General features: G+C 35.9%; 1 protein-coding gene across 4 annotated transcripts in view; it reads right to left on the bottom strand.

Annotated features, from left to right (window-relative positions):
• Window positions 1-14210, bottom strand: part of PPHLN1 (periphilin 1) — a 55021-nt gene that overhangs the window by 36014 nt on the left and 4797 nt on the right. Inside the window, exons 3-7 of one of the 4 annotated variants that reach the window (XM_085043517.1) lie at window positions 13847-13897; window positions 12995-13086; window positions 12364-12534; window positions 11860-11915; window positions 986-1194 (exon numbers count right to left, since the gene is read on the bottom strand). In XM_085043517.1, the coding sequence (XP_084899643.1) occupies window positions 986-1194; window positions 11860-11915; window positions 12364-12534; window positions 12995-13086; window position 13847 (529 nt within the window). In that variant the 5' untranslated portion in view covers window positions 13848-13897. Of the gene's footprint in view, window positions 1-943; window positions 1195-11859; window positions 11916-12354; window positions 12535-12994; window positions 13087-13846; window positions 13898-14210 lie in introns of all 4 variants that reach the window. The other 3 variants (XM_085043502.1, XM_085043508.1, XM_085043492.1) reach the window with 3 other exon arrangements.

Here is a 14210-nt window from a genome sequence, read left to right as displayed (position 1 = left end):
AGGAGTGAAATGATTTCTCAATATTTAAACAATGTTAACTAAACTACAAAGATCTTTTTTGGCAAGAAGTGATACATAATGGTTCAGTGTCACTCCGGAAATGCAATGTGCCTCTCAGTGAGTAAATAAAAATCTAATTAATTTTTTAAAAGCTGCCAAAATGAACGGCAGATTTACATAGTTCACTTGAAAGCATTTGCAGAAAGGGAAATCAAATCTGATTAATTTACATAAGCTGTACAAACAGAGTGGCTAAGATTGTAGCATACTAAAAAAAAGCAATTTTATTTCTTTTTCCCCCAAAATCACTTAAATATTAAAACCTCAAATATTTTCAAAACAGATGATTCATTAGACTTCTGGGAAACATTCAGAGCCAAGCTTTTCAAAGTTAGACACAGTATAGACTACACTGAGATATGCTTCACATTTCTTTGAGGAAAGCAAGATCTGAGAGGTTTTGACATTGAAAAGTAATTGCTAAAAAACAATCTGTTTCAAAAGCCCAGTAAAATTTGGTGAAATCAGCAAGTACCAGTATGTATTTTAATCTCTCCAATTTTTTAATCCCTCTTTTCTCCTGGTTGCCCAAAGAAATGTCTTCATCTTCTGTAGATTAAGCAAAGTTACTTGTAAGGGAATGAAGCACCTAAAGAAGTAACAGGAGTTGATGCTAAGAAGAACATAAAATTCTAGAAAAAGCTGTGCAGCTGAAACTCCTACAGTCAGTCTAGACCTGCTACCAAAATAACACCTCCCTTCTCCCACATGAAATACGTAAGGGAACACAGAGCACAATGAAACAACCAGAGCAGACGACACAGAGATGGTACAAAATGTCAGCTTTCCCAACTGCAAAAAAAAGCATGAAAGGAAAAAAGGCTTTCACAGTGAGTTGCAGTTTCACCTCACCAACCAGTTCTGATCATTAATCCAGCATTACCTTGCTGAGAAGAAATATTTCTTTTATGTAAAGATGACATACTTCTGCTATGCTGGTGGAAAGGATAGGCTTTGCTTCTTTCGGGAGAATAGCTCCTGCTGCTGACACTGGAGCCAGATCTGCTGTGGGGAGAATCCCTGCGGCTCCCTGGCGATTCCCTGAAGAAAGGAGAGTCCCTCTTATGAGGGGATCGATCTCTCACATAATGAGAAGAATAGAAGCTTTTCCTTCTGAAGCCATCTCTGACGTCCCTTGGAAGACAACAGAAAAATAAAAGCCACTTGGTTATCTTTCCAATGGTCATGGAACAGCACATACAATGGCAACGTTTCATGCCTGGTAAACACAAGTAGGTTAGCTGTCACCTGCAGAACACATCCAAAACCTGCAGGGTTATTATGAGTACTAGGCAATGAATGAAAAACAGGTAGATACAAAAAAAAAAAAAAAAGTCATTTTTTCAGATTTCATTGCGTTACTTCACCACTACAAGCTAATTCCTTTCTATTTTCTGATAATACAGCTAAAATGTAAGAAAAAGACATTGAAGAAATGAGAACACTCACAATTTTTTGAGAGTCAGTCCACTTCACCTGGAAATTGGGTCTCAATTTACAACAGCTAAAAATGCATATGCAAATATTACTTACACTATTTGGCATTTTTCAGCCCTGTTTTTATCTTATTTTCAAGGGACTATATCCCTCATTTGATTTCAAACACCTTGCTATGCAAAACATCGCTGAGGGATTTCATCTTTTATCCAGCAAAGACAAAAAGAATCCACAGAATATCTATTCTCATGCCTAGGAATCCACCCAAGGTCAAATCTTGAATGAAAATATGAAGACTTACATCTCCTAAATAAGTTTCTCACAACACACAATATTAATAATTTAACTTCAGTGCAAAATGACACATACCCAACTGATTTGAATCCATAATCCAGTAAACACCAAAACTTTCTACTAATTTTAAGTATTGTTACTTCAGACCACAGTGCACCTCCTCCTTCCTAAGCAAGCCAGCAAAAACCACAATTAACTAATTGCTAGCTAGTACTCTATTTAATATCCTCTATTTAATAGCCACTGTATAGATATTTACATCAAAGAATCAATCACACCAGAATTCACAGAAGGACAATTCTCCTAGTTTCTTGAAAGGCCAAAGAGCAAGGTGCCCATCTTTGGACACTACTCTAGAAAATTTACAGATCAACAGGAGGCTTTCTGGAAGGAAATAAAATAAATTAAATTATCAGATAATGGGAAAACATGTTTAATGAACAAACACTCAAAGCTCTTTGTTCATTTAAATTTAACAAAAGGAAATCTAAAGAAGTCAGGTGAGCTCTCAAACCTCTAAGACGTATCTGAAAACAGGGAACTAATGTTTTGTTTTCATTATATGCATGAACATTTTATACAGCAATAGACATGAAGTATAAGTTTGGGCTTGAAGAATACTAGATTAGCTCAGCACTGAACTACTTTTTCTAGCTAAGTGGGGGTTATTTATTTATTAAAGAACATATTGATCAAATATTTATCAGGAATGAGTTAGGTACAGCCCACTTTTTCTTCCATTTCCTTCTTCATCCCTCTCTTTAAATTATGTTATTTATTTTTAAAGCACAAGCTTTTTGGCAGACCAGTATACCACTTTTATGTGCAAAACACACTTTTATGACCACGTTATTAAACCCTCGTATACAGAGAAGTTTATTATGGAAATGTTTACAGAGCCCCAGCTATTGCACATGTATAATAAATGCTCTAATATCCACTAAGAATTTAAAAAAATATAATTGAAACACGCTTTTAAACAGGCAAAGATTTGAGAGCCTTGTTCTACAATAATATTATGCACCCTAAAATAGAATCTCACTTTCAATTTTTGAATTTTCATTTCATCACTCCATGTTAATTTTTAACTGGACCATATCATACAGAACATTCAAGCCATTAACTATATTAAATCTGTTTCGGACAGCATAGCAGCAGCACAACATTTCTGATGTTTTCCATTAATGTAACACATTGAACAGAACAAACTAAGTATTGTTTTACAGTTATTTTTATCCTTAAATACTTAAGCTAACATACACCTGCAATTTGGTAATGAAGGCCCCAATTCAGCAAAGCAGTTAAGCACATGCTTCAGATTCCAACACATACTCAAAAGGTTTATTGAGCAGGGACAATATTTAACAGAGATGCAAAATTTTGTGCTCACATGTAACTTCAAAATAGACCTATTGCCCTTAACAACAAATACAGAATTAATCCTTTTTATACATCATCTCTCAAATCTTTATATTTTGTATTCATAATTCACACTTAGTCCTGAAAGCACAATTTTGTTCTCTCAGCAGTGTTGCAACAGGAAGCAGTTTAGCTGATAACCTCGATGAAACCTGACCATTAAGTTCTCACTAAAGCTGACAGTCTAGGATGAGCTCCTGAAATGTTACAAAAACAGCCATACTGTGATATACCATTCACCAAAGGCTGCTGGGGGAAAAGCACAAGCCTGAGAGCTATTTCAATTAACCATCAGTTCTGGTTTCCTCAAGGATAAAAACACAACTACAGAACAGACAAAGCTATGACTTGCTGCACAGCAGAAAACCAAGGAATACAACATTGGGGAGATTTTCTGTTGCCTAGGGATCAGAAACAGCACAGTGGTACAGCTTAAGCTCTGTGAAACAAAGACTAACACAAACCACTGTGTCAGTTTTATGTCTTAAGATTACTTAAAGATAAAATTAAATCACTTCCTAAATGTGAAGTGCTTGGGAATAGAGGTACTTAGGTACATAAAGCACATCATGTGCAATAAAGGAAAAAGCTTTACTGTCAAAGGACTCTTACTTCACTCCCATTGAATTTGTGCTACTGGGCAGCAGCGTACAATACTTCCTTCTCTCTATTCTCTGGGACTTCTATGTCCCAATACATTCATCTTTTCACCTAGAACATTAATCTACATTATGGTCCAGCCATAGTGGACACAGCTCTCACTTTTGACACTGAGCTGAAGACTGGCAATAAAACAGCATACTGCTGTGGAACAGAATCTGGAGGGTCTTCCAGTAATTCGCAGGTGAGTGCTGTCTATAACCTAGATTAAAAAGTCAGATGTTTTCATGATCCCTTCCATCTGAGAAAGATTACTGCTATTGTCAAAGGGATTAAACACTCCATTTACAGGCTTGCGCTTAATCACTAACCTCGCCTGAAAGTAACTCACACAATTTTATAAATAAATTGAAGAAGCTATTGATAGCTTCTATAACACCAGAATTCTGCGCCAAGAGATAAAACAATCAAAATCTGAACTATATCCTTAACTGAATATACTTCTGTCTCTTAATAGAGGCGAGGGGGAGGAAAAGTGAAACTAAAATAAAATATCCTCCTGCCTTCCTTTTCAGGACATTGCAAGAGCTACCAACATGAATCAGATGATGTAGAAAATGTTTAGTAAAATACACAACACCCCCAATCTCTAAAAGAAGAGCCAAGAACACCTCCACTTTTAACATCTTCAAAGTAAATGTAGGTGGTGCAAGATTCCAGCCACCATCCTCTCTCCCAGAACTCATTCCATTTCTTTCCAAAGTGCACAGTACATGGTTGTGCAACAAACCAACAACTTACTCCGGTTCTGCTTTGGAAAATTACTATAATCTCTTGGTATTGTCCAAAGATCCTTACGCAGATTTATCACAAGCTAAAATAAAACAGTGAATTACACCATGATGTCGCTGTTGAACCGCTAGCAGAGAGAAAGAGTCAGGCTTTCGAATGTGGCAAAATTCTCATTTTATTAATTCCAATTTATATAGACTTTCACAGATCATCTGGATTGGGTCAATTCAAAACCTCCCCCTAAGCCGATTGGCCAGGCTTGAACCGCCTATGTTTCTAGAGACCGTTTCAATAGCATCCAAACTTGATCTTGGTTTATAAAACACAGGAAGAAGAAAATTCCCATGGGTGAAGTCTGTGCTTGCCACACCATCATAGATAGAAGAAATTGCACCTGGTTCCAATGGTTTTCATTTTAAATGATGACAAGATTTCTTATTGACAACTGGTTTTCAACATTTTATGACTAAGCAAGTAACCGGAGCACTTGCGGTATTTGCATTTTGCTCTAAATGAAATTAACATAATTAGGACTTGTCAGTGTAATCTTATTAATAGGTTTTTGCATGAAGGCAAAAGAAAACAGGCATTGTGAAACACTAAGAGGAATTTCACATCCTTCCCATACTTTTACATTACAGGATGGGGGCAAAAAAGTTCTACGGTTGAAACCCTGTCTACTAGTCTCTCCTTTTCTCCCCGTTCTCAAGTGCCAAACATTTCAGAAGTGCAATGACAGCAGTCTTGCTTTGAATGAGGTTTCTGGCATAATTCTAGATACATGCAAACAGGGCCCATATGCAGCAGAAACTGAGTTCAGCATAAAATTCCTAGTAAGAAAACAGGCAGTGTCCACATAGATAGTCTCTGGGTTCTAAGCTAAATAGAAAAAAGATTCATCCTAGCAACAAAACTAGACTTGTCCAAATTGAAACTATTTTACTTTCAGTTGATCTGCAGCAGTGGACAGTTCCAAGCTGCTCTTAATTATACTCACTCTTTAGTATAGGGCATTTTTAAAATGCTACATGGTATCTGCATGAGAAGTTCTGAGTTCTTAAAATCCACTCAAAATAAAAACCTACAGACCTACAGAACCCAAAGTGCTGGCATACAGTCAGATATATATAACTCTTACTGAGCAACAAAAGCCAAATTATGAAACATAAACCTCAGTTTGCAAACAAATTGGTTGTCCCTAGCACAAAAGAGCTAAAGTGGAGCAGAAAATAGCTCTTAAAGAAAACATACTAACTACTGAATCAGTAAGACCGCTGAATAAGACCTGAACTGAATATGAAGTCATTAAATATTTAGTCTAAACAAGCATCAACTTTTAAGCTGCATATTACCCATTATCTTGCTCCAAAAGGTTCTAATTTTCCTCCTCCACCCTCCAAAATATCATAAGCCAAAGTAAACTAATTTAGCTAGCAGCCCAACACAATGGGTTTTCTGAGAAAAAGATTTCAATGGACAAGTCCTTGCCTGGAGTTGTAGACAGGTATAACAAATCTACCACAATGATCTATTATAAGGAAACTGTAATTTTGTATATGAATAAACAAGCTGCTCTACTCGGTCGTGCGAATACCTGAGAGGTTCAATGCTCTGGCAGAGATTCTATTTATTTATTAAAAGAAAAAGGCATGTGCTAATGAGTATGATTACAACTCTGCTTATCAATCTCTGTCAAAAGCAAGACCATTTTTCTTGGGTGACTGCCATATTTATTTCCCTCCACACACTTTTTTTAATAAAGAATGAGGTTCTTGTATGGTGTCCCTTAAGAGCTGTCAAATATTGCAACAGAACAGCAGACTTATGTACATTTAAAGCACCATCTCATAAATCCCTTTGGCTAAGTTTATCTTCTATAAGCAAGACAGATCAGCTTACATTACATGAAAGTTTAAATCCAAAGCCTAAATGTCTCCAATAATACAATACACTCCTTTAAAAGAGTGTAACATTTAAACAGGTTCACTATTTCATTAATTAAAGAATATATACAGGGAGGAAAAAAAAAACCCAAGAAACAACTTACCCCCGTAACTCAAAGATGATTGTATAGTGGTAATGTAAAGACAACTGCCTTGGTCTTTGACATACGTCAACTCTCAATACTATAAATGCTGCTTTATTGAGAAAAGAGTCAGTGACCCTGAACTTCCATCTGGAGACTCATCAAAGGTTTTCATTTAAAATAACCATTCTTACCAATGTACAATCTTCAGACCACACCTGTACAACATCCTGTCATCACTTCATGCACTTACAAGGGGTTAATCACTAAAGGGAAGGACAGTTCAAGCAGAGATCAAAAAGCCAGGATTGCTGGGCTTCTATCCCCCTCTTGGCAACCAATTTTCTCCATGGCATTCAGTAAATACAACCTCACCGTGAAGGTGTATGCATCTTCAAAAATCAAGATATATTATGCTTTGCCACCCTAAAGCGGTAACTGCAAGTTTAATGTTTAGAGAAACACATAAAATTTTCAGAGTAAAGACAATAAGCCAGTGATTTAAAATACTTTTACAACAAAAGAAGGAACTGATTGATCCATCTGAGTTGTTCACATATCACAAATTGTTTGCAATTAAGTTTCTATATTTTGCCAGACAGCTTTCTCTCATTTCTAGCACCAAAATTAGTCCAGTATTTCCATATCTTACAAAATATTTCCTGAGCACTCCAGGAAATAAGCAGATCTCGCTTACATAGACAAATGCATTAGTATTAAAGACTGGATTGAGACTATTTCCTAATTTCCCTTAGAACATAGGAGAAAAACCCAACCAACAAACAATAAACGAAACAATGCACATAGTAGCAAAAAGTTTCCTTCATTAACAAAGGAAAAATTATTCATATATACAGCTGGAGGGGAGATATTAAAAATGTCCTTTGTAAGCCACTTCTCAGGAGTCTACATAAACCAGTATTACTAGTGATGCAGAGTACTTATTCTACAATTATGGCAATCCTTATTTTACAAAAATCTGGGCCTCAGATAATTCTAAGGATCAAATTTAATGCATGTGTAGCTGGGATTTACAAGTGCGTCATTTTGTAATTTCTCTTTGAAGATGAGTCTTACCCATCTGAACTTGCCAAGTTTCATGTATTTCATATCTTCTGAACTCAGTTTGGTTGGTAAAAAAAAAAAAAAGAATGAAGTAATGCTCTGTGCACTCGAAAGGATTAAAATTTGGCATGACTAAAGTGAACAGCAGCTAACAATCTTCTAAAGCACTGCACACTGGAAAGTTCATTTGACCTTATAAAAATGAACTTGGATGCAAATTCCATTGCTATGAGGCCCGTAGAGAAGGAGACTCCTTCATCACATAACAGCATAGTTCCCTGCAACTTTTTAAAAAATCTGACATGCATGAGTGCTTTGCATACATGAGCTTAATATATTGCTGAAGACAAGTAGTAACACAGCTCCAGAAAGTGATCAACATCAGTAAAAGATAAATGTACAAAGAAGTCACATCTTAATTGATCTCTACTCCTTTTAATTGCTAAGACTCAAAATTTTCATAGCATCAACAACCAAGACACTAAAACTGCCACAATGCGTGCAGAAAATTTTCAACAAATTATGATGTATAATGCTTTATAGATGCCAACTACACTTGAACCAAGAGGCACTTCATATCAAGCTAAAACAAAATTCACATCAGTTCCTGGAGTTCAGAATTCCTTAGGTGACAACAGGAGAAAAAGACCTGGGAACTCATTTTGAAATCTAGGCCCTGCATATCTTCTGAATTACTTTATTTTTAACATACAAAATACATATCTTTGCCATAAAGAAGTCATGGTCAGGATGACAGCTGTTCACTAAGCATAGTATAAAACAGGGCTAACAACTCTCAAGAAGCATGTGGTGCAGAAAATAGCAGAAGGAATAGTAATGCTCCACTCAGTGCTAGACATGATAATGTCTACCATGTAAATAACAGCTGCTTGGAAACTGGAGCATAACCCTATAACAAGGAAGACAAGAGAAAAAGACAGCTAAGTCAAGTGTAGAACCTCAACAATGCTCCTGTCACTCATGGAGAACTGCTGCTGGTCAGCAGACACATCACAGCTGAAGACACAGCTCTGCAAATGCTAAGCAAGCAAGCACTTCCTGTTTTTAAGAAAAAAGCAAGAAGCTTAAAAAAACCCCAACAAAATACCACCAAAGAAAAATTGGAAAAAAAATACAAAAAAATCCCCAACAGCTGGTTTCTTGAACAGCAAAGTTTCAGAGAATTGCAGAATCACAGAACATGGAGGAGCTGGAGGGGACCCACAAGGATCACTGAAGTCCAGATACAGGACATCCTCAAGAGTCACACCATGTGTCTGAGGGCATTGTCCAAGTGCTTCTTGAACTCTGTCAGGTTTGGTGCTGTGACCACTGCCCTGGGGAGCCTGTTCCAGTGCCCAACCACCCTCTGGGTGAAGAACCATTTTCTTCTAATATCCAACCTAAACCTCCCCTGACACAGCTCCAGCCCATTCTCTCAGGTCCTGTCACTGTCACCACACAGAAGAGATCAGTGTCTGCCCCTCCTCTCCCCCCACAGGAGGAAGCTGTAGTTGCAATGAGGTCTCCCCTCAGTCTCCTCCAGGCTGAACAGACCAAGTGACCTCAGCTGCTCCTCACACAGCTTCACCTCAAGGCTCTTCACCATCTTTGTTGCCCTCCTTTGGACACTTTCTAATAGATTAATATTTCTCTCATATTGTGGTGCCCAAACTGCACACCGGACTCATTTAAGGACTTTTGATACTTCAGATAAGCAGCATTTTACTTTGGGAGAATCTTAAGTAATGTTTTTCAGCACCCTAAATCAAGACAGGGGGAAGAAAAATGCAAAGAGATCAGAAAATACTTTTTGACAGTTATATTGTCAAAAACCAAAGCAGGAAAATGTGAATGATGAACACTGAAAAGGAAATGCTAACATCATACTGACAACAACTTCTTACAGAACGTTTTTGAGCTAATTGGGTTTTTAAAAACACTCAAGAAAGCCATTATTTCTGTCAATACACCAGCAATTATTTTAAAGAATTTATTGTCACTGTACTATGAAAACCCATCAACCATAAACGTCTCCTGACTGTCTAGCTTCTAACTATGCTTTAGCCATGTTCCATGCAATCTTTTTTAAAAAAATCCTTCTGGCTAAAATAATCTCAAACCTCCTTCTATTACCTCAAAGAAAATGATATGTATTCCAGAAGAACTTACCTAAAACAACTTTAAGCATACCCAAAGAGAAGGCATTTTTTCATAAAATAACTTTTTAATATCATGTTTTGTAGAGCAAATGTCTTTGAAATAGAAAGTAATTAGCATTTTCACCACAGGAGACAACATATACCTAGAAATGTACTTTGATTTCCTCTGTTGAGATCTACTACATTGCTCAATAGTGGGCAATATGTAAAAAATCATAATGGTTTATTACAAACATGGAACACTACAAACGGTTTAGCAGTCTGATCACAAGACTTTAATTTCAAGATTATTTACTATATTTATAGAATAAAGCAGTAGGGTTTCATTTAATTGCAAATATATTCCCATATGCTCAACTAAACCATGGATCTTTATGAAGTTCTTCCATTACTGGAATTGTTAACAGTTATTTAGCCTGAAGTATATAATAAAGAATCAGATGGGACTACCATATACCCCACAACAAACTTTTAAAGCCTTTCACAAAATGAGCTGGCATTTTAACTTTTCATTTTAAAAATAAGAAATCAGGATGCATTTAAGACAATCTCTTTGACCACTGGGTGCCACTCTTGTTCTGTGTACAATAAACTGCCTGACACTAACTCAGTCTTCTCAGCCATTTTGGTTTTTTCCTCAGCTTTAAAACCCCTGATTTTTCTAAACTGAGAGGAAAAATTGAAGAATTTTTACTCAAGTTTTTATTAAACACTCCTTTTCAAAACCGTTTATGATTGCTTCTAGCCCCAAGAATGCAATTCTGAAAGAAGTCTATTGCACACAGACCCTTATGATACGTGAAGGATTTCTTTTATGGTAAGATTATAGAATAACCCACCTATGTTATGTCTAGATCATCACATGCAGCGGAATAGATATCTACTGCAACTGTGTGGCCCTGTATGGACATTGCTACTAACAACTACATATTGAGTTTGCAACACCACAAGACTAAGGCCTTGAGCAAGCTTGTCAGGCTTGCTCTGTCTGAGCTTCTCCTGACATGCTTGCAGTCTTCTTTTTAAACTTGCTGCTAGTTTAACAGCAGTTTTTCTAATTGACCACATGTCTACAGCTAACTTGGTTTACTTTTGTTGATCTTTGTACAGTACAACCATAGTTTTAAATGTTCAGCAGTAACAAGGAGTTATTCTATGATACTATGACTAACAGCATGATGCAATATATACAAATACAGGCCTGGTATAATAGACATCTCAAAAAGGGGAAACACAGGATGTGGCAGATAAAAGCACAGCCATGAGACAACATTCTTAGATCAGACTGCTAATACTTCAGCTGTACTAACAATCAATTATCTAAATATTTAAGGAGAGTTTCATCCTTGTCTGTAAATTTTGAGTGTAACTATCCTGTGCACTTTGCCAACTCAAATAATCCCATATCAAACATCATTGCAGGCATATGTATATTACAGCCCTATGATTTAATACTAGTCCTTATATTTCATAAATCAGAACCTGAGGCATAGACTGGGAGGGTTCATTGAAATGAATATAACATATGATGGAAATATATACTCATCAGTTCAGCTGAGAAAATAGTGTGCTCAGAATAAGGTTGTGAACTTCATAATCCTGTTATCCATTCAACCAACCATTAAAATGGCACAAGCATCATTATATTGTACTGCAGTCATTGAATCAAGTAACAGATCAAAGAATTCTCTGAAATTATGTAAGAAGTGTGACTGATCACAGATGCATTAAATTACTTACACTTCCAGGTTACCATCCTGAAGATGATATAATTATGTCTCCTGTCCTTACTAAGGAAATACTAATAGAAACAATTATATAATTTCTTTAATTTCTATAGCAAACAATACAACTAAAAACCATTTTTCCACCATTGTCTCTTACTTCAACAGATGTCCTTTCCCTGTTATTTCACTGGTCTGCTCTACCAACGGTTTTGATAACAAAGCAAAATGCCCTAAATATTTGCAACCTATGCATGGCACTACTAGAGTCAAAAAATACCTGTATTCAGGTCTTGTAGGATGATCATCCCTTGCCCATCTGTATCCTGATTCATCCTGCAAAACATACATGCAAAACAACTGTGTGACATGTATCTCAACATCAGATGTCAGCTACAGTTAGTTGCCAAATGGTACTTAATTACTGCAAAACCAAAGCCTTCAGTGAGCTAAAAAAAATATTAATCCTCACAGCAAGTATCTTCTCAATTTATTCACTGTACCCCATTACTCTTATTTTCTTCCTCTGTCAGTACTGAAGAGAGCAACTTTGGAACACCATACAAAACACAAAAACTACAAAAGTTTCCCAACCATATACATACACTCTGACTTAAAGAAGAATTTCCTCTTTGAAATATAAATTACCATCAACAGCTTGAAATTACAGAATTTCAAACAGCTGGGTTGCAGGGGGCAACGATGATTACAATAATTATCAATTATTCAAGCATTAACGTGAAAACAAACATCATAAACATGTGAGAAGAATCACCTTACGTACACCTCGGTGTGGAGGGCCACTTCTTCGGTCATGGCCAAAACTACGACCCTCGTCATAGTCTCTGTAGTCAGCGTGACTGTAGTTGTCATAGCGACTGTAATTCCCGTCCCCAGGTCTCTCAAGTAGAGGAGGTTTCTTCGGCACAATGTTTACTATTCTATGGTAATCACTCTAAACCACAAAATAAAGAAAATCATATTGTTTTTAAAGGCTGAGAATCTGTAATGAATAAACAAAAGTAAAACCAAGTTAATTCTAAATATGGGACTTAATCTTAAAAGAAAAAGTTGCATGGGGAAACAGCAAACATTAAAAACCATGCCAGTCTGACAGTGGAATAACTTCCTAAATCTAACTGGACACCACTTATACTTAATCCTTAGGCCTTACAAATTTAATTATAGAGGGAAAACTTTCAACATGGTTTAATCATCTTTTGAAAGTTTATAGCAGTAGCATTAGCTACTAAATTAACACTTGCTATGTTATTGGTTTCAAAGAACAGGAAAAGAAAATAACTTGTGGTATACTAGGAACTTACACAAGTACATAAATTCAGCCCTTATGGTACCAGTGATTGTATAAAGGTATAGTATAATGCTTAATGCTATAATGCTTACTATACACTTACATCACCATGAATCCTTGGAGGGAGACGTTCCCTTGGAACTCTATCATAGTCATATCGCCCTTCAGACCACATTTCATCTCTTCGATACGCCACTAAAGACAATAAAAATACAATTAGTGAAAACCAGACTCGTTATGAATCGACAAAAGGATAGTGAGCAGAAAAATAAAGGTTCCCAGACTCCTCCCAATATAATGTATTATGCACAAGCCCTGTACATACATTTTTTTTAATTAGTCCTTTTACATAACTGTTTCTAGTTACAGAACAGTATTGGCCAGAACAACTGGACAGCTGGAATTTAGTGCAGTATAATCAGTAAAATTACAGGATTTAGAGATACTATAAACAGCTCTATATAAATATATGCATATTGGAAACACTAGATGTATGTGTAAATGTATGCACACATGCCTTACAGCAATTTTGATACTGCTCTGCTAAAAACACTGGAACTTTAAAAAAAGTAGTTCAGTATCTATTTATTTAATAATTTCTACTTTTTAATATAATAACTTTGAATTATTTCATCAACTCAACTGTTTGAAAAGAGATCAAAATGCAGCAATTGCTAGTATTATACTTTTCAAACCTTCCCTTCACAATAGTAGCTCTAGCTGTAAAAAACAGTCAATAAGGAAAAGCAAAAGCAGGTCATATTCAGAAGAAATACATAATGTTACCTACTTCCACAAAGTAAAAACACTTAACCAGAAATAAACTTAGGAGGCTATTTGAAAATGTTGATTAATATAGCTGTTAAGAATCAACATGACAAAAGGATTTATCAACTGTAAACAAAAGTAGCACTAAGTCAGATATACACTTTAGCAAAAAATAACACATACTTACTTTTCTGTCAATTTTAGCAACTCTGCTTCTGAAGATCCATTCACTTACCTACTAAAAAAAGAAACTGAGGTTAGCAAAAAATGTATATATATTCATTACAAACACTTTTTTTTCTGTTAAGTAAAATAGGTAAAATCTAAATGTTTTAACCACCTATACCCTATGATCTGTCTTTGTAAAGAAAAATAAGATTCAGTTGCATGTGATGAGAGGCTAATGAAAAGCTTGATTTAACAAAGGCTTTTTTTTTGGTAAGACAGTAAATCCTGACAAAGAAGCTCCTTCTTCAACTATAAGATGCATCTATGTTCAGAGATTTTGACCCTAGCATTGGTTTAAATGAACCAGACTATCTTCTTAAAAT

This window comes from Lichenostomus cassidix, chromosome 1Aa (genome assembly GCF_008360975.1).
Source record: "Lichenostomus cassidix isolate B80296 chromosome 1Aa, HeHo_3.0, whole genome shotgun sequence".
Classification (NCBI taxonomy): domain Eukaryota; kingdom Metazoa; phylum Chordata; class Aves; order Passeriformes; family Meliphagidae; genus Lichenostomus; species Lichenostomus cassidix.
The sequence above is the reverse complement of the archived record's forward strand: the minus strand, read 5'-3'. Positions and strand labels throughout refer to the sequence as shown.